The following is a 27,122-nucleotide window of genomic DNA, read 5'->3' on the forward strand; positions in this document are numbered from 1 at the left end:
CTCCAGAAGTGGCATACAGCAGACCGTCCTCTGGGGGCTGAAACAGGGTGCAGTGACATTTCAGCAAGTTGCTGCAGTGAGGTGGTAGGAGGCACCCTGACAAGCTGAGGAGGGCATTATAATGCAAGTGGGAGCATAGAACCAATGACAACCAAGGCTAATAATTTCAGACCTTTTCTCCATTAATCCGCAAAGGGCTATTGTATCAGATCCTTCAGGAGGTTAGAGTAAACCCTGTAAGAAGAAGAAAAATCAGACAAGTAACACCAAATAGAATGGAGTTTTCAACATGAATGAATGAACCATCACTAGGGTCCCGCGAGTTTACTTGAAAGTGGCCAGATGCAGTTGTTGGCATAGGGATTGGAGGCAGGCATTGTATGGTAGGGACATTTTGGAGTATGTGATGTGAACTCCACATCCAGCACATACTGTTGCAGAAAATCAAACTGAGCATGTGGACAAGGCATTCTTCGCTGGGTGAGGCTTTAGAACAGCTGACGTGGGAGGCTTACTGGGTGGCAGGAATGACAAGAATCAAAGCTAGAGCAGGAATAAGTGAGTCGTGGTGCGTGAGTGCTGAATGGAATGAGCGAAAATCATTTGCAGTTGAGTAACTGAGGATTAGAAGGGCAAACGATTTGCTTAAAGGTCATCAATGAAAGGGCAGGATTGGAACTTCTGTCTTCCAACGAGCAACCCACTGTTTCATACCTTTCCACATTTATCTTTTTGTGAAAACACACAGACGCACAGCGAGTACAAGATCATAGAACCACAGAAACGAAAGGAAAATTGTATCTAGTCCTGTCTCTCAGCCGACTTAGTATCATGTTTTACAATCATCTTGGCAACCGGTCAAACTGCCTCAGCTAGAACATTTCCAGTGCTGGGAAATTCTCATACTTTTGGACACAGCTTAGTCTATTCATCCATTACTGGACAAACTGGCATGGAGTTCTTTATAGGGAGCCAACATCTGCCTCCATGAATCCAACTCTCTTAGCCTTGCCCTCTAGTTCTGCACATAATCAATGACTTCCTCTTCCAAATCATAATGAAAATCACTCACTAATCAAGGACCTATGGTGTGCCAGTCACAAAGGGTGGCATTATGCCCACCCCAGGGTCTCTGGTTCATGTTCCAGATATCTCTGGTCTTTCTGCACCTGTATCGTTCTTCTCTGGACTGTCTCTAGCTTGGTAAGGTATAGAATCCATTCTTCCCTTCCAGATCCTCTAGGCCATTTATTTAAGAAAGTAAATCTATTTGGGTCCGCAGAGAAAGTAGTTATGTTTTTAAAAATGTAAACTAATTTTAATGTTTAAGCCAACTGTACTAACACTAATTGATATAATTAGCAAGGTATACTTGTCAAGGATCACACGAAAGATTCCAAATTGCAGTTGGAGCAATTGTTGACCTAGATCATCAATTGAAATGGAAATGATATGTACATGCCCTTTCCTCAGTTTCAAACAAGTTTAGCGTAATAATGCTTATTATTATCATCACCGTCCCTAATTCTTACAGAATGTTTCAAGTGAATCAGGCTCATAGTGACAACTCTATGAATTGGATACGATGATCATTTCTAGCTTTTTGATGAGGAAACTAAAGCCCAGACAGGTGATGGACCTTGCCCAAGATCGCATGTCTAGAAAACGGTAGGCTTCAAGTCAGGCATTCTGCTCTAATGCCTCAGTGGCAAAGCTGTTTATCAGCTGTGCCAGCTGTTTATCAGCCTGCCATGTACTGGCATTGACCCATCAGTGAATGTAAATTTGGTCACACCTAGAGGTCTCTCTCCCACTGACCTACAATCATTTCTTCCTTTCTTCTTTTTTGTTTTGTTTTTTTTAGACGGAGTTTCGCTCTTGTCACCCATGCTGAAGTACAATGGCATGATCTCAGCTTACTGCAACCTCCGCCTCCTGGGTTCAAGCGATTCTCCTGCCTCAGCCTCCCAAGTAGCTGGGATTACAGGCAGGTGCCACCATGCCCGGCTAATTTTGTATTTTTAGTAGAGACAGGGTTCCACCATGTTGGTCAGGCTGGTCTCAAACTCCTGACCTCAGGTGGTCCACTGCCTCGGCCTCCCAAAGTGATGGGATTACAGGCGTGAGCCACCTCACCTGGCAACCTACAATCATTTCAAACTCACCCGAAGTCTGATTCTTTCTGTGAATAACTCCCTTGCAATATTTTTCAGAATTAGATCTATAACAGCAGGTCCTTTATACACATTTATTGAATGATACAATTAGTGGCCCTGGCCCTGTTAGTTTTCAAGTCCCAGGTAAGATCAGATGCTTTTGAGTCCTGCTGTGGGGATGGAGGCAGGCAGAGGAAGAGGGTAAATGGCGATGTCTGATCCATATACCCCAACCCTGATGCCGTTCCTCTGCTCTGGGGCCTGCTGTGATGAGGCCACCTTTAAACCCTGTGCACAGCAGACTGCTCCTGCCTGGCTCTGAGCATCTGTGCCTTCTCTTTCTAGGAGAGGATTGCATCTCTCTTTTTATCTGCTGCTCTCAGTGAGGCTCCAACACCAGTGATGCAGTCATCTCACTGAAGTTGGTTTTCTCCAGGAGAAGCTGAGCCAAATGGAATCCACCAAGCCCAGCCACAGCCGGAAGCCCTACTCCTCTCTTACCTTGCCCAGCCTCAAAAATACAGAATCTGGATCCCCCGGGCTGACTCCTTCTTCCTTCTCCTCCTCCTCCTCTTTCTCTCTCTCTATAAATATAAATATATGTATGTATAGATATACTACATCCATATATATATATTTTTTTTGAGACAGGGTCTGGCTCTGTCACCCAGGCTGGAGTGCAGTGGTGTGATCTCAGCTCACTGAACCACCGCCTCCTAGGCTCAAGCCATCCTCCCACCTCAGCCTCCTGAGTAGCTTGGACTACAGGTGAGTGCCACCACACTGGGCTAATTTTTGTACGTTTTGTAGAGATGGGGTTTCTCCCTGTTGCCCAGGCTGGTCTCAAACTCCTGAGCTCAGGCAGTCTTCCTGCCTTGGCCTCCCAAAGCACTGTGATTACAGGCGTGAGCCACCAGAGCCACCATACATATTTTGATTTTAGAGACTACCTCCCTCCCTAACTCCCATCCTCCCAGGTACCTTCTGATTCCTCCCTCAGCCTGATGTCCACTGTCCTCTCTCAGTGCATTGGAGCATCTGAAACCCAATTATGTAGAAAATTCCAGCTTCTTCCCGTGTTGTTTCTGGGTCTCATTTACATTCAAGGATGTGGTTGAACAACCAATTTACTGTTCCTGACAATCAGGGAAGACTGCCTGGAATACACAGAAAGACCTGATCATTGGAGATGAAGCCCAATTTCACTCACTTCGTTCTGTCCAAGCCAGTGTAACCTATTAAGCTAGCACAGTGGCTGTGAAGCTTCATCATTCACTAGAATCACCAGGAAAGCACATTTAAACATGGGTTGTTGGACCTCACCATCAGCGTTGCTGATTCAGTAGGTCGGGACTTGGGGGAGGCGAAAAGGTACATTGCTGATGAATTCCTAAGTGATACTGACCCTGCTGGTCCGGGGACCATGCTTGGAGAACTGAAGCCTAGAGTGACTTCACTGTATTAGCCTGGATTGGTTTAGGAGATTAAAATTACTGCTACTCATTATTTAGTTTCTGGTTGTTCAAGGCAGGTCCTGGTGGGAATGTCTTAGTTCAGGCTTCCATAACAAGTACCGTTGACTGGGTGGCTCACAAACAATAGAAACTTCTTCCTCACAGTTCTGGAGGCTGGAAGTCTGAGATCAGGGCGCCAGCATGCCCTTTTATTTTGAAATAAATCAGTATACTTTTCCTAAGAACAAGGACATTCTCTTACATAACCAGTACAATGATCAAAGTCAAGAAACTTAACATTGATAAAATACTATTATCTAAACCACAATCCCTATATACAGAGTTCATCCATTGTCTCAACGATGCCCTTTGTAAGTAATTATTATTCTGGTTCAGGATCTATCATCACTCAGTACATTTAGTTGTCGTCTTTAGATTTATTTAATCTCAAGTATTTCTTTAGAGTTTTCTTTCCTTGACTGTCAACAGTTATTTTATACAATTTCCTCAATTTGGTTTGCTCCGATGTTTCCTTATGATTTGAGTCAAGTAATTCATTTTGGGCAGGAATTCCAGAGAATTGCTGGTTGTTTTTTTTTTTTTTTTTTTTTTTTTTTAACAGAGTCTTGCTTTGTCACCAGGCTGCAGTGCAGTGGCACGATCTTGGCCCACTGCAACCTCCGACTCCCTGGTACAAGCAATTCTCCTGCCTCAGCCTCCAGAGTAGCTGAGATTACAGGCACGTTCCACCACGCCCAACTAATTTTTGTATTTTTAGTAGAGATGCGGTTTCACCATGTTGGCCAGGATGGTCTCGATCTCCTGACCTCATGATCTGCCCACCTTGGCCTCCCAAAGTGCTGGGATTACAGGCATGAGCCACAGCACCCGGCTTTGCTGTGTTCTCTTCAGTGCATCGTAATACTAGGTAATATATGTCAGTTTGTCCCACTATTGGTGATGTCCTCCCTGACTCAAGTGATCCTTTCACCTCAGCCTCCTGAGTAGCTGGGACAGTAGGGGCGTGTACCACACCCAACTAATTAATTTTTTTGTAGAGACTGGATCTTGCCTTGTTGCCTAAGCTGGTCTTGAACTCCTGGGTTCAAGCAATCCTCCTAACTTGGCCTCCCAAAGTGTTGGGATTACAGGTAAGAGCCACTGTGCCCCACCCAAAGATCACGTTTTAAATGGGTGCCCCACCCAAAGATCACATTGTAAATGGCATGAGCACAAGCAATAACATAGGTGACCAAAATCTACGAAAGACTTTCTCATTTCTGTAGAACAAACTCTTTGCCCCTCCCTCTGTAAGTCCTTCCAGAGTGTCTTAATGGCTAGGAGAAAGTTTGAGCTGGGAGAGAGCTTGGATTTCATATGGTTCCCTGTTTTCCAAGTATGGGATGCTTACTACTGGTGAGAAAAAGATGATTTCTTTTTTGCACGTTTATATTGGGTTAAATTGTGTCACTTAGTAGCAAAGGCTTTGCTATCTCAACGATCTTTTCAATCTTCTGAACACATCAAGTAGGAAGGCTCAGTTGAGTGCTATTCCGTCTTGTAGCCTGTCTTAACAATCTCAAACAGTTGCTAATTTCCTTCCTTCCCTTCCTCCCTCCCTCCCTCCCTCTTTCTTTCCTTTCTTCCTTCCTTTGTTTACAAAGAAAGGGATGGTTTTGGGTTCAGAGTCTTTGGCAGTATATAGTAATTAGTATATAGTAATATAGTAATATATAGTAGTATATAGTAATTCAATGCCTTTAGGTCAATATATTTTCCATTTTTACTGGGCATACGCATATATATAATGTATTTTAAAAGTTGGCTTTACAGTATGTAGTTTTATCATTTGGTTTACAACTAAATATATTGTGAACATTTTCTCTTCTACAACAGTTAAAAGAATTGCATAGCTTGGAGGAAACATAATTTATTAAGCAATCTTCTTGGGGACATTGAGGTATAATGTTTTTTTATAAGGAGACTTCATTCTTTTTACAACACCTTTGGGAAAAAAATCGGAGTCCTTGTCTCATATAGCTTTCTATAGATGACGGAAACTTGCCCTTCCATTTAGCCGTTTAACTTTCTTCTCTACACCCACCTAATCACCATCAAGTAACCCATTTTATGTTTTCCAACCTCTCTCTCCCATTTGCTTCCTCTTTCCTACCCAGTCTCCCTGCATACATGCAGATGAACTTCCATTCCTTCAGCCCTCTGTTTCCTCCCCTTAAAGAGGCTTTCTTTCCTTTTAAAGAGACTATTTTAATTGATTTTTATCAACTCTACTCAAAACTGTATCCTAAGGTCCACATTAGGATTGGTCTTTAATAATCTGAAGATAATAATTCAATTGTTTAAAAGAACATTTTAAGAAGACCTTGGTAGAATTACATGTATCAAGAAACATGACTTAGGCACAATGGAGATATGGCTGACTTTCTTTTGAAAAAAGAAGTAGTTTTTGTGGGGAGGGCAGGGCAAAGAGGTAAGAAGTATTTGGTAACAAGGAAATGTTAGGGACCATTTTGGAAATGTATTCATTATTTTAAGGCAACTAACAAATGATCATCTTTCAGTTAGGACATTATAGCAGCAGCCTTTACTGGTCATGAAATTTGCATGATATCTAAAATCATATTTCTGGAAATAGGTCAATGTCAGTTAATAGTAACTTTGTATAGAAAGGCAGATGCCAGCTAGCATATAAAAGTTGTGCATGCAGACGGTGGTAGTTCTGGAGTCCTGGGAGCCATGAGTTGCTCATCCATCACAAGGCCATCACAGCCAGGTAGAAATGCCTGAGGAAAGCAGCGGAGCTGGCCGTGCCAGCATTTATACATGGAACACTTCTTGGGCAGCCGGGTGTCATGGGGCACAGACCCACAGTTCTCTTTGCGTATGTCGTGCTCACAGTTCCGTCCATAGAAGGAGGGGAGGCAGGCACAAAAGGACCCCAGCATGCAGGTTCCCCCATTCAGGCAGCAGGTTCTGTTTGGCTCCTTACTGTCCTGTATCCCCATGGGGGGCACAAGCTGGGAAGACCGAGGACGAATTGCAGGCTCCTCCTGGGGCTGAATGCTGTCATCTCTGAAGGCCAGGTCTCCCTGAGATGGACGCACAAGTTCCCGATGGCCCAGCCTTTAACAAGCAATTCAACGCCTTTAAAAAATTGCCTTTACTTTTACAGTTACTGGCTGTTTACTGAAAATTTCATATAATTTTAAATTTAGAAATAAAAACTTCACAGATGGAATTAAATTTCATATAATTTTCAGTAAACAGCCAGTAACTGTAAAAGTAAAGGTAATTTTTAAAATTACATTTTACAAAGTGAAGTAAAATAAGTGAGTCAATCTAGAGACATTTTAAGAACTTAAAACTTAGGTATGGATCTCTGGAAGAGGTAAGGAGAGATATGGCTCATAGTTGCGCAGATAACACAGGAATTACTCAAGTTTGAGAAATTCCAATTGAGGCCAAATTCCTTAAAGGAAATTGACAAGCTGGCTGGCTGACTCTGTCTCTCCGCAGGCTTTCTGATGGAAACGTGGCAGGCAAACAACGATGCTGGCAAGAAATTGGACAAGCCGCATGAAGGCCTGGAGAGTTTTAAGCCCAGGTTGAGAGCACAGGTGTAGGCTTTCTGGTATAGGTTCCGAAGCACCTGCCTTCCATTCCCACCTATCCATTTAGGCTGCGACCTCTGGTAGTTCTCCACTTTCTCTAATTCTCAGTTACTTCATCCTTAAGAAGTGGTGCATAACTCGCACCTTGTTAGGATTGTATGAGTATGTGTGCATACACCGTTTAAAGCAATGTAGGGCACAGAGTCAGGAAATGCAAAATATTAAGTTGAGGTCATTTTTCTTTTGGGAGGACAAGGACAGGGCACGGGCTGGGGCCCCAGAGTAGTAACTAGCGATGGGCTTTTCCTCCCAGCCTTCCTTTTGGGAAACGCAGTGTGCTAAAAAAGCGCATGCAGCCCAGGCTGTGGCCTAGGCCGTCGGTTCCCGGCCATGCCTAGCTCCTCTGAGGTCGCCCTTAGTGAGGACAAGAGGTGCCCTCACCTCTTTCACTCTAGACACCTCCAGAACACTCGCCCCCCGCGCGCCGGAGCCCCGGGTCACCACCAACCGTCCGCGGAGCCAGACCTGCCAGCTCTGCGCCCCAGGACCGCTCGGTGCAACCTGCGCATGCGCACCCGGGTCCCGCTGCTGTTTAGCCGTTTCCAAGGCTACGAAGCCCATCGGCCGGGGGTAAGAGAGCAAGAAAATGAAGCTCAAGAGCCTCCTGCTCCGGTATTACCCGCCAGGTACGCACCAGCCCGGCCCCGTCATCCCCACGTGGGACCCTGGGCTCCCAGACTGGGAGGGTTTGGGGCGGAGGAGGGCGCGGCGACTGAAAGGCGGCGGGGTCCCCAGGTGGGACAGGAAGTCGGGCACTTCCCAACCTGTGCCCCTCATTCCTTCAGATGCCGGACTTTTCCTCAAAACATTAACAATTACTCTTTTAGGAATTTAAAGAGTTTAGCTTGACTGTGCATATCAGTCCGTCTGCATTTATTGAGTGCCTACTGCGTACACGCTTTGTGCTCTGTGCTATGGACCTTTAAAGAAGTTCATAGTGCTTGATTTCAGTGAGTGAAGTAATTATGAAATAAATTACTTAACTATTACTTAGTAACATAAGCAATACATTAATTACCTAATCCTTGCCTAACTAATTTTAGGTGAGGACATGGTCACCTTTAAAGAATAAGTGACACCCATTGATCACCCAGCTTCTTAGGGACAGAAATAGGAGTGCAATTCTTGGGTTCTCATTCAGAACTCGTCTTCTGAATTAGAAACATCTGCAAAAAAAGAAAAAAGAAAAAAGAAAAAAGAAAAAATCTGCAAAACATGCCACAAGGCAGAAGATAACCAAATACACTTGCCCAGTGAAGTTTGGATAGGAAGTGTCATAAAGATTTCAAAGGAGGGTAAGATACTTTGGACCGGTTTTGTTTAGAATGGCTTTATGAGGGGTGGGACTTGAATTTAAGGTTGAGTATCTCACTTTTCCCCGCAACACATCCAACTGCTTGGTCAACATCGCCGATGAGGTATCGCACGGAGATCTCATGATTTCTTTTTTCCAGTCCCATCCCAATCCTGCTGCTTCCTCAAACTGTGCCCTGCCAGTAGAAGGCATCATCACCCAGCCTGTTTTTTGCCAGAAACCTAGGTGGTCACTTTTTGTTTCTCTCCTGTGATCATTCACTGCCTCCCCCACCCCCCCAACCCCCGGCATTTCTTTATCATTCTGCCAGCTCTAAGTCCAAAATATTCTGTGAATCCATCAGATTATCCCTCTTTCCATAGCACAGATTTCTTGGTCTAATATCCCTTCCAGCTGCCAACCTAGTCCAACCCTCCATTCCAGCCACCATTCCCTTTGGCTGAGCCACTCCAGTGGCTTTTCAACTGGATTCCTGGTTTTCGCCCTCATCTCCTACAATCCATCTGCCACTAGGAGCCAGTGGGATCTGAATTCAAGATCTCCAATAGCTTCCTATCATGCTTAGAATACGATCCACAACCTGTGGGATTTGGCTCATCCTGTGCTGCTGACTTCTAACACTTCACTTGTCTACCCTCACTATACTTCTGACTTCTTTAGCTTGTTCTTCTATGACTTAAGAGAGGGCCTTTCACTCATTCGTTTTTTGGACCCAGCTTTCCCTAGAGCTAGGAAAAGCTCCTTCCTTTTCTTCATTCAGTTTCAATCAATGTCAACCACCTGAAGAGACTTTCCTACCTACTCAAAGTAGCCTGCGCTGATTTTACTCTATGCCATAAAGTGCTTAAAAATTCTATTTGTCATCATCCAAAACTCTACTTGTTTTGTTTCAAATGTCTGCCCCTTTCCCATTTAATGTAAACTTCGTGAGAACTAAGATCTTAGTGTGGTTTGATCATTGTAGCACCCTCAGCTTCCAGAAGAGATTTGGTGACATAGAAGATCAGGAATGTTTGTTGAATGAATGTATGGATAAATGGATGTGTTTGATGAGAGGTCAGGTATGGAAATTACTGAAAATAAACACTGAAAATCTTAAGGGATGCTGCTTCTGCCTCCCTGGAAGACCGATCCTGGACAGCTACTTTCTCCAATGGGAAGTTGACATTTGTAGAAAAGACATGCATTTTCTCCTTCATAGAATTCCAGTTAAAATAATATGAGAAAGCTATATATATGACAGTATCTAGATAAATTTATTTTATGTAATTAATTAATTAATTTAATTTTTGAGACAGAGTCTTGCTCTGTCACCCAGGTTGGAGTGCAGTGGTGCAATCCAACTCCACCTCTTGGATTCAAATGATTCTCATCCCTTAGCCTCCCAGGTAGCTGGAATCACAGGTGTGCACTACCAAGCCCAGCTAATTTTTGTATTTTTAGCAGAGACGGGATTTCACCATGTTGGCCAGGCTGGTCTTGAATTCCTGACCTCAAGTGATCCACCTGTCTTGGCCTCCCAAAGTGCTGGGATTACAGGTGTGAGCCACTGCATCAGGCTGAGAGTATCTACGAAATTTAAATTAGGCATAGGTATATAGTATATAGAAAATTTAAAATTAAGACTGATAGTCTGTTTCCTTTAAGTATTCCATAATTTTCTTTCGGCTCTTTTTGCCCATAGGCCTGTGCTGGTTCCCATAGATGTACCAATAAATGAAGCTCTTGCTTTCATCCCTTTGTTGTGGAGCGTAGGTTAAGAATATGAGCTCTGGGTTCAGAATAACGGCTTCTCACCATCTACAATAATAAAAAAACTTGGGCAATTTGTTTTATTCTATCAAAGCATGGGTACATGGTGACAACAGCACCACCTCACAGGTCTACTAGACCCTTCCAGCTTCTTATCTTATTTGATTCTTTCTCTTCAGAGTAGAGAAAACTTTTTGGAAGAATACTCTCCCCAAGTGCTGTCCTCCCTTCCTATCATGTTTTCACGCTGATTGCCCCACTGAAACTGCCCACTTTAGGATCTCCAATGACATTCACATTGCTAATCCACTGGCCAAGCCACAGTCCTTGCCTGCCTTGACCTGACAGCAGCATTCAACCACTCTGCTTTTCTTTGGCTTCCAGGACACATATTCTATTTTCCTTCCTGTCTCACGTCACTTCTTCTGTGTCTATCTTGTTGGTTCCTCTTCTTCTTTTTGATTATTTAATGTTGGAGTGCTCCAGAGCCCCAACCTTGGATTTCTCCTTTCTATCTACACTCATACACTACGCAATCTCATCCATTCTCAAGGCTTAAAAACTATCCTGACCTGAGGTCAGGAGTTCGAGACCAGCCTGCCCAACGTGGTGAAACCCCGTCTCTACTAAAAATACAAAACAATTAGCCAGGTGTGGTGGTGCGGGTCTGTAATCCCAGCTACTCAGGAGGCTGAGGCAGGAGAATCGCTTGAATCTGGGAGGTGAAGGTTGCAGTGAACCAAGATCATGCCAATGCACTCCAGCCTGGGTGCCAGAGCGAGACTCTGTCTCAAAACAAACAAACAAACAAACAAAAAAACAAAAAACAAACCATCCCGCATAGTCCTGAGTACCTGAGTGCCCACCCGACACATTCATTTGAATGTCCACCATACATCTCATATGGGGGTCTCCCATGGTCTTCCCCATCTCAGCAAATTGCAGCTCCATTTCTCCACTTACTCATGCCAAACATTTTGGACTCTTCCTTGTCTCCTCTCTCTCATCTCCACATCCACTAACAAATCCTGCTAGTCCTGCCTCCAAAATATATGCAGAATCCAACAATTTCTACTACCTGACCACTACCATTCTTTTTAGCTTGAAAGCTTCCTTCCACCCTTGCCCCTCTTCAGTCTATATGGCAATGGGATGGCTCTGTTAGAACATAAATATGACCATGTCACTCTTCTGCTCTAGCCCTCCAATGACTTCTCAGCTCGTTTAAAGTAAAAGGGCCATGATCCCCAAGGCCCTGCAAAATCTCACCCCCTGTTGCTTCCCTGACCTCACCACTTTCGACTTTTCCCTCCAGCAACACTCCTCTCCTTGGTGTTCCTTGGATGGGGCAGAGGTGTCCCCACCCAGGGTCTGCAGTTGGTGTTCTTTCTGCCTCGAATAATCTACCCATGGACATTTGTATCACTAGTGCCCCATATTTTTAAAGTCTTTCCTCAAAATTGTGTAAAGTGAAGACTTAGATGTCTCCTTTCTGAGCATTTCTATCTTCTTCCCATGATATTTCACAGCCCCTTTCCCTGGTTTGTCTTTCCTCCTTGGGGCTATCTTAATCCAACTCATCATTGTTTCACTCATTTATTTTGCTTATTCTTCCCCACGAGAATAAAAGATTGATGAAGGTAGGAACTTTGTCTATTTTGTTTGCTCCTTATCTCTAGCACCCAGAGGAGAGCCTGGTGCATAAAATGACATTAATGTTTTTGTTGAATAAGTGAGTTTAATGAGATGATGTGTGTTAAGCAGAATGCCTCAAACTCTTCCTGAAGTGGGAAAGGGCCAGATAAGTGATCTTTGATCTACTTCAGCTCTAAATGCCTAGGATTCTCTTGTTTTTTTTGAGATGGAGTCTAGCTCTGTCACCCAGGCTGTAGTGCAGTGGCATGATCTTGGCTCACTGCAAGCTCCACCTCCTGGGTTCATGCCATTCTCCTGCCTCAGCCTCCTGAGTAGCTGGGACTACAGGCACCCGCCAGTACGCCAGGCTAATTTATTTTTTTTGTATTTTTAGTAGAGACAGGGTTTCACCCTGTTGGCCAGGATGGTCTTGATCTCCTGACCTCGTGATCCGCCCGCCTTGGCCTCCCAAAGTGCTGGGATGACAGGCGTGAGCCACTGTGCCCGGCCAAGCCTAGGATTCTTAGGCTCACGTAATTCTCTTGACTCATGTTTGCAACTATTGCCTTAATGCTTATCTTATAATGAGGTCATATTACTTAGCATGCTTGACATTTAATTTCTGAATTCCAATCTTTGGTGAGCCAAATCATATGCAAGTTTCCAAGATACTACTGAATAGCAGGTGGGTGTTTCAATAATAGCATTATCAGATAGGAAAAAATTATTCCACTGAATCATTCCCGTGCTGCCTTTATCCCTTCTGCATATAGAGCAGTTTTGTTTTGCCTCCTAATCCTCTGATTTTCGCCCTCCCGCTTTCTTTTGAATAACGTATAGGTCAGGGGCATTGTCTTGCTGCTATCTACTGAATTATCCCTCTCCCTGCCTACATTCCCAAAGGCTAAATGTACATGCCAGTGACATGGCTAACCAAACATGGGACATTCCTTTTCATCTTGGTCATATTTATTAATTCATAAGCTCTTTGCTTTGGGAAGAGTGGGTGTTGACTATGTGCTTTTCAGCTAACTCAGTTATGACAATTTTTATATTTCATTTATTGTGTGAAGTCCATAGTTCTCAGACCAGGAGAAGGAATTAAGTCAACATTAACTAAACTAGTTAACATTCTGAGCATTTTAAAGGTTTCTGTTGATTGAATATATAATCTAAGTAAAGAATACTAATATCATTTGAAGCATGCCCTTTTAATATACTGAAAAATTTGAGGAATAGAGGGTTCTTACCTAAGTGTTTTGGGAATTATATTTATTGAATAATGCACAATCAAGGGAAAATCAAGATTATTAAGATACTATGGGAAACAGTCACTGAAGAAAAGCATGTATTTCTGGCAGCATCTTTGTTTATTTATTTTTATTTTTGAGACATAGTTTTGCTCTGTCAGCTAGGCTGGAGTACAGTGGCACAATCTTGGCTTACTGCAACCTCTGCCTCTGTCTCCCGAGTAGCTGAGATTACAGGCATGTGCCATCACACCCAACTAATTTTAGTATTTTTAGTAGATATGTGGTTTTACCATGTTGGCCAGGCTGGTCTCAAACTTCTGAACTCAAGTGATGCACTTGCCTTGGCCTCCAAAAGTGCTGGGATTATAGGCGTGAGCCACTGCTCCTGGACTGTTTGTTTTCTGCTTTTATTCTTCATGGCACATATCACAGCCTTTTGCTCATATTGGAGCTCAGTAATGAGAGGGATGAACATATTGCCTAGATCAATGTTACACAACCTTTTTGGCACCAGGGACTGGTTTCATGAAAGACAGTTTTTCCACAGACCAGGGGGATGGTTTTGGGATGAAACTGTTCCACCTGAGATCATCAGGCATTAGTTAGATTTGCACAAAGAGTGTGCAGCCTAGATCCCTTGTATGCACAGTTCACCATAGGGTTCCTGCTGCTATGGAAATCTAATGCTGCTGCTGCTGATCTGACAGGAGGCTGAATGAGCTCAGGCAGTAATGCTCACTCGCCTGCCGCTCACCTCCTGCTGTGTGGCCTGGGCCCTAACGGCCACAGATTGGTACTGGTCCAGGGCCCAGTGGGGTCGGGGGACCCCTGGCCTAGAGGTTTTGTCACAGCGAAGCAGTCAAATGTACATGTTTCAATTTTGTAGTGTATTCTCCAGATCCATTTGTACAGCATCCCCACCAATTTTTAGTAGTCAGCTTGAAGACTTCGAACCTTTTTACTTTATTACAAACAAGTAGTGAATAAAGAAAGCAGACTTTTGTTAACTTATTTGCTAAAATGTTAAAAATGCATTTCCTTAGGGTATTAGATCATACTCTGTGGACTGCCAAGTGCTAATTCTTTCCAACCTTTCTCTGAGTTACAGATTATTATTTTATTGCTTATTCATTGTGTACATCATTTATTTACTCAAGCATTTATTTCCTCAATAATAAATAGCACATAGTAAATACCCTCATATATAATGCAAAAAATCTAAAATTATAGTACAGAAAGAAACACTCCCTTGATGATAATGACACCTCGCGTTGATACAGACCTTGTATGTTTAAAATATGTAGCTTTCTTGAATTTTCAAATAGCTTTTTAGGGATCTTGATCTTCAAGGGTTTATATTCTAATAATGTTGATCAAGTGGGCATGGTGGTGCCTGCCTTTAATCCCAGCACTTTGAGAGGCTGAGGCAGGAGGATGGCTTGAGCCCAGGAGTTGAAGACCAGCCTGAGAAACATAGTGAGATCTTGTTTCTACAAAAAATTAAAAAATTAGCTGGGCATAGCGGCATGGGCCTATAGTCCTAGCTACTCAAGAAAATGAGGCAGAAGAATGGCATGGGTCCCTAGGAGTTCGAGACTACAGTGAGTGATGATTGTACAACTGCACTGCAGCCTGGGTAACAGAGCAAGACTCTGTCTCTAACAAAATGAAGAAGAAAATATGTTGATCCCTATCATTTTTTCTATTTTCTTGTTTTTCTCTTACTTTTTAAATTTAAATTTAATTTTTTTTTTTTGTCCAGGGTGGAGTGCAATGGCACAATCTCAACTCATTGCAACGTCTGCCTCCTGGGTTCAAACGATTCTCGTGCCTCAGCTTCCCAAGTAGCTGGGACTACAGGGGTGTGCCATCACACCTGGCTATTTTTTTCTATTTTTAGTAGAGACAGGGCTTTACCATGTTGGCCAGGCTGGTCTTGAACTCCTGGCCTCAAGTGATCTGCCTGCCTCAGCCTCCCAAAGTGCTGGAATTACAGGCATGAGCCACCATGCCTGGCTTCTCTTACTTTTATAAAATATTTATGTATAGTCAAATAATGAAAAATACATCAAGGAATAGCTAAGATGAGCCTCATCCCCCTGAAGATGCAGTCATGCCTTGAAAGAAGCCACCTAACACGTGACAGTGCCTGTGTCTTCAAGCTGCTGATGTGGAATATTATCAGTCTTTGTAATCTTTGCTAATTTGATGGGTAAAACTTACATCTATTTTGTTTTGTAATTTTTCTTAATAACGAAGTTAGGGACTTTTTGTTTTGGTTTGTTTATTGGTCATTGTCTGTCTTTGTAAGTTGACCGCTCCTGACTTTTGTCCAATTTTCTTTTTAAAAATCATTTTTGGAGTTCTTTTTTTATTTTTATTTATTTTATTTATTGATTTATTTATTTATTTTTTAAATTATTATTATACTTTAAGTTTTAGGGTACATGTGCATAATGTGCAGGTTAGTTACATATGTATACATGTGCCATGCTGGTGTGCTGCACCCATTAACTCGTCATTTAGCATTAGGTATATCTCCTAATGCTATCCCTCCCCCCTCCCCCCACCCCACAACAGTCCCCAGAGTGTGATGTTCCCCTTCCTGTGTCCATGTGTTCTCATTGTTCAATTCCCACCTATGAGTGAGAATATGCAGTGTTTGGTTTTTTGTCCTTGCGATAGTTTACTGAGAATGATGATTTCCAATTTCATCCATGTCCCTACAAAGGACATGAACTCATCATTTTTTATGGCTGCATAGTATTCCATAGTGTATATGTGCCACATTTTCTTAATCCAGTCTATCATTGTTGGACATTTGGGTTGGTTCCAAGTCTTTGCTATTGTGAATAGTGCCGCAATAAACATATGTGTGCATGTGTCTTTATAGCAGCATGATTTATAGTCCTTTGGGTATATACCCAGTAATGGGATATTAAGTTCTTAAAGCTTTGTGGTTATGGTTGAAACTTCTTTGCTGATTATTATTTGCCTTTAACTTTGTGGTATCTTTTATTGTACAGAGGCTTGTAATTTATTTTAGACAAATTTGTCAATTTTTTCTTTTATAGCTATTGTATTTCATGTACTTACAAAGGTGATTACAGACACTAAGAGACAAATCCATTATATTATCTAGAATATTTTATATTTTATTTTTAATATTAAAATTTGTAATCAACCTGGAATATTTTTGTACATTGTTTGTGGCAGAAATCTATTTTATTAACTTTTCAAAAAATCCAACTGATTATTGCATCATTTATTGACCAATACATTATTTCTCTATTAATTTGAAATATTATTACATCATTTATTGAACAATACATTCTTTCTCTATTAACTTGAAATATTACCTTCACTTTATTTTTAAATTTTGATGCATAGATGATTTTATTATACTGATCTAATTTTGTATCAAAACCATACTTTATTGTTTTATAGTTCATTGTAATATCTGGTAGAGTAAATTTTCACATTTCAAAAAGTAAAATTATTATAATTACATTAACTTCATAAATTTGACATCTTTACAGCCTTGGGTTTTCTCATCCAGAAATGTGCCTCCTCATTTATCACAATTTTCTTTTATATTCAATAGTACATTTAGGATTGGCACATTTCTTGTTAATTCTATATTTAGATATTCAGTAATTTTCTTTGCAATTATAAATGTGATCTTGCCATTAACTGTATCTTCAATGGATACAGCATCTCTTTCTTATCTTCTTCCAGTCTTAGCTTTTTTTATTCTATTTATCTTTTGTAAGCACCTTAAATCTTTTTTATAACATGTGGCATACAGCTAGGTTTAAAAATATTTTAACAATGCTGTAATGTCCATATTTTGCTGAAAAGTTTAATGTGACACGAACAGTCTTTTTTTTTTTTTTTTTTTTTTTTTACTCTAGGGAACTAAGTACTGGTTGGCTCTCCACAGAATCTTTCTTTTTTTCTTTTTAAGTTTGCTTTTGATACTAGAGTTTGGTTTCAGGTCTTTAGTACAAAAGAACTACTTCCTGGGGGGAAAACAACAAAACAAAATTATGCCAAACTATCCTCTAACTAGCATTTGCTTGCTGTGCTGTAGTGTTCTGGGCAGTTTCTTGAGTCACTAAAAGCATTTTTAATTACTTTTCTGTTCTAAAATCTTGCAGTTCATTACGCAACAGCTGCTAGGATTACCTGTTTAGGTTTCAGCACATCCGTGCAGCAAGACAGGGTTGAGAAAAATTCCTTCTGAGAGATCATAGCTGTGCAGCTGAGTGGGTAGTGATGTCCAACACTGAGGAAGAAACTCCAGAGGAGAAGCAGTGTTGAAGGAGAAGATCCTGAACTCTTTAAGGTGATAGGGAGACGTCTATGTATCTGGAACTCAGAGGAGATATAGACTGGAGATTTGCAATTAATACTCAGCATGTTGATGGTAATTAAAGACATGGTACCGATGAATTTAATGTAAGGTGAGAAGAGAAGAATCTGTAGACCTGAAGTTTAAAGATGCTTAGTGTTTAAAGGTCAGGCAAAAGAGGACAAAGGAGAACAAAAAATAACAAAGTGATTGGAAAAAGAGAAAGAAGAGATTTTATAAAAAGCCTAAAGAGGGTATATTTGAGGAAGGAGGACATATTCTTTATAGTATTGATTATTTCTGAAAGGCCAGGTGCTATAAGGACAGAGAATGTCCAATGCATTAAGCAATTTGAGGACAGTCTTCCCATCATCCACCAGTTAGTTCATGTATTCGGCAAGCACTGCTGGAGCATTTTGAAAGATCGTGAAGATACTAGATAACGGCAGGCACTGCTGATAGAGAAATGGAATTCAGAGAGGGATCTGAATGTGTTGCTCGTACTTGAACCTGAACACAAATCACAGGCCTGCTGTGCTTAAATCATGACTTGCCCTGAGAAGGGTCTTTTTGGGAATATAGGGAAGCATATAACATGGATATGTTTCCTTCTTCAAAGATGTTACAATCTCACTGGAAAGAGAAGGCATAAATGCAATTTAAGTAATACAAGGTGACCATGTAGCATATGCCACAAGGTAGCATTTGATTAATAGCTAGAAAATAAGCACTATTCATTAAGACTTTATGCCAGGTGCTTCATATACATCTTATTTAATCTCAACCAGCAAACTTATAGGTTCATAGATGAGAAAATTGACATTTGCCAGATCGTGACATAAATAAGGGGTTGAAGATCTATCTGATGCCAAGTATACACTTTTTAACTCTGCCACATTCTTTTTTTTTTTTTTTTTTTGAGATAGAGTTTCACTCTGTCGCCCAGGCTGGAGTGCAGTGGTGCAATCTTGTCTCACTGGAACCTCCGCCTCCTGGGTTCAAGCGATTCTCCTTCCTCAGCCTCCCAAGTAGCTTGGATTACAGGTGCCTGCCATCATGCCAGCTAATTTCTGTATTTTTATTAGAGACGGTGTTTCAGCATGTTGGCCAGGCTGGTCTCAAACTCCTGACCTCAAGTGATCCACCTGCCTTGGCCTCCCAAAGTGGTGGGATTACAGGCGTGAGCCACTGCACTTGGCCTCTGCCACATTCTTTCTCAATGGCTCAGTGCTTTTGAAAAGTAAATAGAGTGTTTTGGCAACATTTCCTATTTTCCCTTGATCTGAAATACTGCTAAATTATATCTGTTATATCAAACTGTGGTCTATAGCAGTGATTCTCAAACTGTAGAGGACTCCTGGGAACCCTTGAACACTTTCAGCAGGGTCTCAAGGTCAAACTTATTTTTCATAATAACAATAAGATGTTACTTCCTTTTCTACACTGTGCTGACATTGTCACTAATGGTGCAGAAGCAGTGGAATGTGAAACTGCTGGTGCCTTACTACAAATCGAGGCAGTGACACCAAACTCTAATAGTGGTCACTGTATTTATTCTTCACTGACACACACTCACAATAGGAAAACAACAAAAAAAATCCCAACAGAACAACCTAGTTCTGCTTGAGGATTTCCTTGATGAAGCAGTAAAAATTATTAATGTAGCAAAATATTAACATAGGAGTGCATGTATTTTGAGTATTCCAGGTGATGAAATAGGAAGTACTAAGAAAGCACTTCTGCTCTACAGTGAAGTCTGATAGTTGTTGATATGGTTAGGCTTTGTGTCCTCACCCAAATCTCATCTTGAATTATAATTCCCATAATCCCCACAATCCCCACATGTCTAGGGAGAGACCAGGTGGAGGTAACTGGATCAGGGGGAAGTTCCCCCATGCTGTTCTCATGATAGTGAGTGAGTTCTCACAAGATCTGATGGTTTTATAATTGTTTGGTAGTTCCTCCTGCATTCATTCTCTTCCTGCCACCTTGTGAAGAAGGTGCCTTGCTTCCTCCTTTCCTTCCACCATGATTGTAAGTTTCCTGAGGCCTCCCCAGCCATGAGGAACTGTGAGTCAATTAAACCTCTTTCTTTTATAAATTACCCAGTCTTGGGCAGTTCTTTATAGCAATATAAAAATAAACTAATACAGTTGTCTTAAGGAAAATATAGGTGGTTGCTTGAATTACGAGATGAACCAACTTTTTTTCATGGAAAAGCGTTTTTACTTGAAAGAGTGACTGAGAAACAACATGGTTTTCAGACTCAGACATTTTGGCAGACATTTTCTTGAAAATGAAGAATGTGAGCCCACAACTTTCAAGCAAAAATATCAGCATTTCTTGCTAGTGATATATTTTAGCTTTCAAGCAAAAAGTATAAGTTCAGAAAACTTTTGTTTACCACCATAATCTTGACAGCTTACCAACAGTAAGAGTTTTCTTATGATAAAAATTGGTAGTGAAAATGGTAAATGTTACTTTCTGATACTGTGTGATGAAATATGTCAACAGTTACAATATATGCATAACTTAGTAGATCAGTATTTTTCAAATGTCCAGTGCATGATTATGCATGGACCATGCATGAATAAAAGATCCATCGAAAGTGTGAAATAGACCAATGAGGTTTAATGCAAGCATATGGAAAATTCACTAATATGGTTTCAGATTCTATATTGCAACTAATTTTAAGAAGTTACCATTTGTTGTGTTTTAATATAATATCAAAAAATGTTCACAATGATATAAAAAGGCAATTATAATACTCCTTCATTTTTCAACTACGTATCAGTGTCTGACTACATTCTTTTCTTATACTTTGTTTAAAACATTTAGCAGCAGCTTGAATGCAGAAGCAGAGATGAGAATCCATTGTCTTAAGCCAGATATTAGAGATTTGTGAAAGTATAAAACAGTGCTACTCTTCTTAGTCTTTTTAGGGGCAAGAAAATATAGTTATTTTTACAAAAACTTTATAAAAATACATGCTATGAATTACTGTTGTTTTAAAACAACTTAATAAATATTTAAAAAATTTCTCAATTTTAGTTTTTAATATGGAAAAAACCCAAAAACTCTTTGGTGTCCTAAATAATTTTTAAGAGTGTAAGGTGATCCTGAAGCCAAATTTTTGAGATGTACTAGTTTATATCCACAGACAGAGGCAGTAGAGTAAGGTGGTTAGGAGGCTCTGTCCAGTTTTTATTAGCGCTGGGCTGTTCGGATGGAATATATTCTATGGATCCATCTTCAAGTTCACAGATTCTATTCTCTGTCGTCTCTACTTTTGAACTCACTTAGCAAGTTTTTTATTTTCATTATCATATTTTTCAATTCTATAATCCTCATTTGGTTTAATAAATATTTTCTGGGATTTTCCATTTTTTCATTTGTTTCAAGTGAAATTGTAAATGATTATTGAAGGATTTTTATAATATCTTCTTTAAAGTCCTTGTCAGATGATTCCAACCTCTGATTCATCTTGGTATTGGTGTTTGTTGATTGTCCTTGGTATAATAGGTGATTTTTTAAAAATTGTATCCTAGACATTTTGATTATTACGGGGATCCTTGATCCTATCTAAACCTTCTAATTTGGCGAAATCTGCTTAGATTTGGCATATGTGCTCTTGGGCTACTTTTGCGGGCGTTAGTTACAATGGTGTCTGTAGTTTCCTAGGCCCTTGCAATGTTACTGTCCTTTGTTTTTTCGGGTACTGCTAAGGCTCCTGCTCAGTCACTGCTGGAGCCACCTGCAGGGTGCAGAAGGTACTTCCCTAGTAGGCCTGCTGTCACTGAGTGACCTTCCTGGTCACTTCCCGGCCTGATTATGCTGCTGGCTGGAAGGCAGGGAGACGCAGGGCTTTGCTGAGGCTGCCTCAGTGCCTGGTTGTGGAATGAGGTCTGAGATATCCCTGGATGTCACCGTTGCCCCTTTTGCAAGTGGATAGGATCGTCCACCAATGGCCTGGCTGTGGAGTGGGGTCTGGGAGGTCCCAGGACTTTGTTGATGGGGCTGCAGCCAGATCCAACTGCCTGCTGGGGCCCAGAATGTGCACTGGGAACTGGAACAGCCCCAAGCTTCCACTGGGGGATCAGACTGCTTGCAGGGGCCCCATTTGTGGGTCAGGGAATAGGGCCCTCTTGTCCTAGTTTTGGGGTGTGGAATGCAGCGATAAAAAGAAAATCCAGGAATCTCACCATGTAGTCGTTCCTCAAGCCCTGAAACCTATAGCCAGTCTACCTTCTTCCATCCAACTTTCTATTATTTTATCATTGTCTGTTGGACAATTTCAAGGGTATTTAGTTATATTTAGAGGGAAGGACCGGGGAAAAGTTTGTCTACATGATCTTGTTTTGGAACTAGATATCACTGCTTATTTTTTGTTAAAAAATTAAAAATTTTAAAAATAAAAATGGAAAAAACTGTGGCAAGGTAGGTTAACTTTTGACATAGGTGGTCATCGTAAGTGTTTTATAACATGTTTGTTTATTTCTATAGGAATTATGTTGGAATATGAAAAACATGGAGAATTAAAGACTAAGTCCATAGATTTGCTTGATCTTGGTCCCAGGTAAGTAAGCTGTAGGATTCAACAAGTAAATGTTCGCTGGGAAGCCTTGACACAGAGTGATGTGTGGATGAGCTGCATAAACTGCAGATAATACATTATTTTTTAAAAATTGTTCTTCTGTGGTGTGTTAGTTTCTGTTTGTTTCAGGGAGTTGTATCTGAGGGTCTTGCTGAATGAAGAGAAAGTGGGAAAAGGGTTATCACTCTTTTCTTTTTTTTCTAAGGTCTTAAAAAAAATAAACCTTTTAGTTTATAATTTTAGAAAGGCTGTGAAGGTAGAGTTTCCACACCCCGATTCCCCTGATGTTAACATCTCAGATTAGCGGGGTACATTTATTAGGATTAATGAACCAGTATGATACATAATTATTAGCTAAGGCCCACTTTATTCAGTTTTTCTTAGTTTTTCCCTAATTCCTTTCTTCTGTTCCAGGATTCCATCCAGAATCCTACATGACGTTTAGCCATCATGTGTCCTTAAGCTTCCTTAAGCTGCGACTGTTTCTCAGACTTCCCTTATTTTTGCTGAGCTTTCTTTCTTTCTTTTTTTTTCCTTTTTTTTTGAGACAGAGTTTCACTCTTGTTGCCCAGTCTGGAGTGCAGTGGCCCGATCTCGGCTCATTGCATCCTCCGTCTCCTGAGTTCAAGCGATTCTCTGTGCCCAACCAGTGACCTTTACATTTTTGAGAAGTGCTTGTTACTGAGTTTTAAGAATATTACTGAGCCTGTTATTTTCTTATTAAATACTTCATAGGGCTGACTGCATATGTTCCTCCTCATTAATTGTCATGGGGCAGAAAAGGCAGACCTAATCTCTATTACTGAAGCTTGGTATTAGCCCAGAGGAAACCCCTTGTGATGTAATAACACCCAGAGTTCATTCTCTTTAGTAAATCTAATGCAAATAGCTGGGCGTGGTTGCTCACGCTTGTAATTTCAGCACTTTAGGAGGCCGAGGCAGCAGGGTCACTTGAGGTCAGGAGTTCGAGAGCAGCCTGGCCAATATGAGGAAACTCCGTCTCTACTAAAAATATAAAAATTAGCCAGGCATGGTGGTGCATGCCTGTAGTCCCAGCTATTCAGGAGGCTAAGGGAGGAGAATTGCTTGAACCCAGGAGGCAGAGGTTGCAGTGAGCTGAGATCGCGGCGCTGTACTCCAACCTGGGTGACAAAGTGAGACTCTGTCTTTAAAAAAAAAGAAAAGAAATCTCATACAAAACTCCACTTCAAGGCCAAGGCCAAGTGTGGTGGCTCACACCTGTAATCCCAGCATCTTGGGAGACCAAGGCAGGAGGACCACTTCAGGCTAGGAGTTTGAGACCAGCCCGGGCAACACAAAATAGCAAGACCCTGTCTTTGTAAACAAACAAACAAACAAACATCCTACTTCAAGAGAGAGTCAGACTAGTGATTATCCTGTGAGAGCCTAAGTTCAGATAAGGTGAAAATAATCTCAATGGGTGAAAATCACAAAAGAAACAAAACAAAAATGTTGTGTTTTAGGTTTGTGGCCTGAGACCGTAAGCAAAAGGAGCTTTCTTATATGGGCTGCTCTCTAGTTTTATAATGAGTCCGCTTGACAGCATAACTGAAGAGAGAGGGGCTCTCTTAATCCTGGAGTTGCTGCCACTTGAGAGGTTTGATGTTCCTGGGAGCACGTGTCTAGGGTGGGGATGGGGCATGGCTCAGAGGATGATGGTCTATGTAGGGTCCAAGTCTTATTTCAGGTGCTTGGCACAAAGAAGGTAGTCAATTGATATTTTTTTAAAATCAAAGAATAAACAGTGGCACAGATAGTGTCATTGAATACAATAATCTTTGTTATTTTCAGAAAAGATGAGGCCTAATATCAAACCCAACCTGTGATTTTTGTAAATGGAACATGTTATTGATTTGTTTGATGATGCTAGCACGCAGGAAGTTTCTTTGTGAGACATTCGTTTATTTAGTCAGCAATTATGTATATGTACCTTCAACACATACGTAAGAATCTAATCTGGGTTAGATTCTATAAGAGGCTGTAAAGATATTACTCATAATCCCTACACTTGATAGGCTTTTTGTCTAGTTTGAGAAACAACTTGTACAACATAGAACATCACACAAGTGGTACAGATAAGCTTCTATATGAGAGAATAACCTCCAGCTAGACATTCTGCAAAACCACAGATTTTTATATCTAAGAAGTATGAATTATTAGGTGATTTCAAAAAGGACTTGTGGGCTGTGAATCCAGGCACTCAACACTTTGAAAGTCTTCATATTAACTATAGTCACTCAATCGTGCTATGCTTTCCTGAGGAGATATAAGGCATAGCCACTCATAAACATGACCTTTTGGTGATATGAGAAAGTAAATAAATGTCTCAAAAAAGTGTGAATTTTATTTCTAGTTTTGTGCAAGAATCTGGAAGTATTGTGCCTGTAAAAACACTGGCACCATAGATGACATGCTGGAATTATTGCATGAAAATCCTACAGGGTTGGAGAGTGTAGATTATCTGGTTAATTTGGATCTTGCGAGGAAATCTGTTTTTATACAAGTTGTTGAAAACTTTTCAAAGGGGCATTTTTACCCTTTTAATTGTTATGAAATTAATTATCTTTTTGACAATGAAATATCTCAGGGTTTATCCAAGTTATTATTATGGATGGTCCCTGGTTCATTTTTGTTCAGAATATTCACTCCTACTCTAATAGATTATGTTTCTTGAGAGCTGGGACCATATCTTTTACACACCCAGTGCTAAAGCAATAGTACCAACTCAATAAATGTCAATTGAATGAGCAGGTTCCTAGCTAGGTGCCTTGCACAAAACTGGAGCTTAATGTTTGTTGATGAGGTGAAGAGGGGGATACTTATCAGGGGCCACATTCATGGGAAGTGGATACTGAGACAGAAGTGGGTGAGTCAAAGGTTTATTGGGCAGTGACACTTGTGACAGTCCAGGGCATGAAGCAGAAGCAGGATCAGGCAGGAGGAGCCATCTGACCTCGATGAAGGAGGCAGGACAACAGAATCTCTGCCAATCTGGAAGAGCTCAGGAGCAAAACTTGCCAGCTAGAGGAGTGCCTCACAGGGAGAAACGGCCAGGCTCTAGCTCTGCCCCTGCTCAGCTGTGGACGGAGAGCCACCAGAGAAGAGGCAGCCCTGGCCTGGAACGCCAAGGTGCAGCCTGAAAGAGCTGCAGCTAGAAGCTGTCAGGCAACAAAGCTCCAACCCTGACTCTGGGCCTGATTCTTTCTTAAAGGTGGGGGAATCTGCATAGTACATCTTCTGGACACGTGTGTGACATGATTTGTAAAATGGCTCTTTTTTGGATGCTTCATGGTCTATATACATTGATACCTTTTTTTGAACGAATGTTATTCTGTGCCAGCAACATTTTTCAGAATTTCTATGAATTATTTGAATGCTAGAGAAAATTTGAATCTATCTGTGTATTTTTCAGACCAGTTATCTTTCAGGGAAACAATATTTTAGTCTATAATAAATATTAATATTAGTCTTATGATGCTTTAAATTTATGGTTAGGCATTTTTCTCTTTTCCTAAAAATATTTTAAATCTAATCTTTCTGAACCTCAGTTTCTTCATCTCTAAAATAATTATGATAAAAGCATTACATTAGCAGATTGTTACAGGATTAAATAAGAGAACATATGTAAAGTGAAAAGTATGCTGCTGGGAACATTCAATACATGTTCATTCAAAAGAAACAGGAAAGAAAGAAAAAGAGCTCATGTTCAGAACTAGTATGGACTAGGCCTTCCTAGATGTCTTCATTCATTTTGTGCTGCCATAACAAGAAAGACCTGAAACAGGGTTATTTGTTTCTCATAGTTCTGACTGAGAAATCCAAGATCAAGGCCCCCACAGGTTTGGCGTCTGATGAGGGCTGCACTCTGCTTCCAGGATGGCACCTTGATGCTGCGTCTTCACATGGCAGAGGGCAGAAGGGCAAAAGGGATGAACTCTGTTTGTCAAGCCTTGTTATCAGGGCTTCTAATCCCATTCAGAAGGGCTCCACCATTGTGACTTAATTACCTATTCAGGCCGCACCTCTTAATGCTGTGACATTGGTGAACATGTTTCAGCATGAATTTTAGAGTGGACGCAAACATTCAAACCACAACACTAGGTGAGAACATTAGACTCTTGGCACACCCTCCACGAAACAAGCCTTAGCTTTGGAAAAACGTGTTGTAGAAATTCCAAGCTTCTTCCTTTCCTGCCATCATCTATTTACTGATTTGTATGATACTCCCCGCCCCACCCCCAGATATCTCTTGGGAAAGATAATGGTGTTTTTGACATTTTATAAATGTCAAATGACATTTATAAATGACATTATAAATGACATTTATAAATGCTTCATGAAGCAATACAATCAATTCTTCATGTAATATAGGTATATGCAAATTTTGACATAAAATGAAAGAAACTCTTTTTTGGGTGTATTTCAGCACTGATGTCAGTGCGTTAGTAGAAGAAATCCAGAAGGCAGAACCTCTACTCACAGCTTCACGAACAGAGCAAGTCAAACTTTTGATACAGAGGTTGCAAGAGAAACTCGGCCAGTACAGCAACCACACGTTCTATCTTTTTAAGGTAATGGATTTAAAAAAAATCAGATAGAAGAATTTCAGTGAAATGATTGATATTTTATTAATTTTTCTTTCCCTAAAAATATTTTTTCATGAAAAAGGCATGTCAGTGATTGATTGTAGTGCCTCACATATGTTTGCTAAGATTGTCCCAATAATTATTTGTTAAATGAATGAGTGAAATCCAAAACACTTATTCCTTGAGAGGTTAAATAAAGATTTCAGCTCTTCATATAATGATAAATTTAAAGGGTTATTATTATTAAGATAGTTTTAAGTTATGAAATAACTAAAGCTTTTTTCTAGTTAAAGTAACATTAAGAAGTTGT

The 27,122-nt window shown here is 40.8% G+C and overlaps 1 protein-coding gene and 1 pseudogene across 2 annotated transcripts in view; one reads left to right on the plus strand and one right to left on the minus strand.

Moving 5' to 3' along the window:
- Nucleotides 1-6,277: 6,277 nt before the first annotated feature.
- Nucleotides 6,278-7,811, minus strand: LOC101138420 (protein Cripto-like; annotated as a pseudogene).
- The window catches only part of DAW1 (dynein assembly factor with WD repeats 1), a 53,380-nt gene continuing 33,739 nt past the window's right edge, over nucleotides 7,482-27,122 (plus strand). Inside the window, exons 1-3 of one of the 2 annotated variants that reach the window (XM_019021648.4) lie at nucleotides 7,482-7,928; nucleotides 22,115-22,187; nucleotides 26,653-26,797. In XM_019021648.4, the coding sequence (XP_018877193.3) occupies nucleotides 7,889-7,928; nucleotides 22,115-22,187; nucleotides 26,653-26,797 (258 nt within the window). In that variant the 5' untranslated portion in view covers nucleotides 7,482-7,888. The remainder of the gene's footprint in view (nucleotides 7,929-22,114; nucleotides 22,188-26,652; nucleotides 26,798-27,122) is intronic. The other variant, XM_055380608.2, reaches the window with a different exon arrangement.

Source organism: Gorilla gorilla, chromosome 11 (genome assembly GCF_029281585.2).
Source record: "Gorilla gorilla gorilla isolate KB3781 chromosome 11, NHGRI_mGorGor1-v2.1_pri, whole genome shotgun sequence".
Taxonomy (NCBI): Eukaryota; Metazoa; Chordata; class Mammalia; order Primates; family Hominidae; genus Gorilla; species Gorilla gorilla.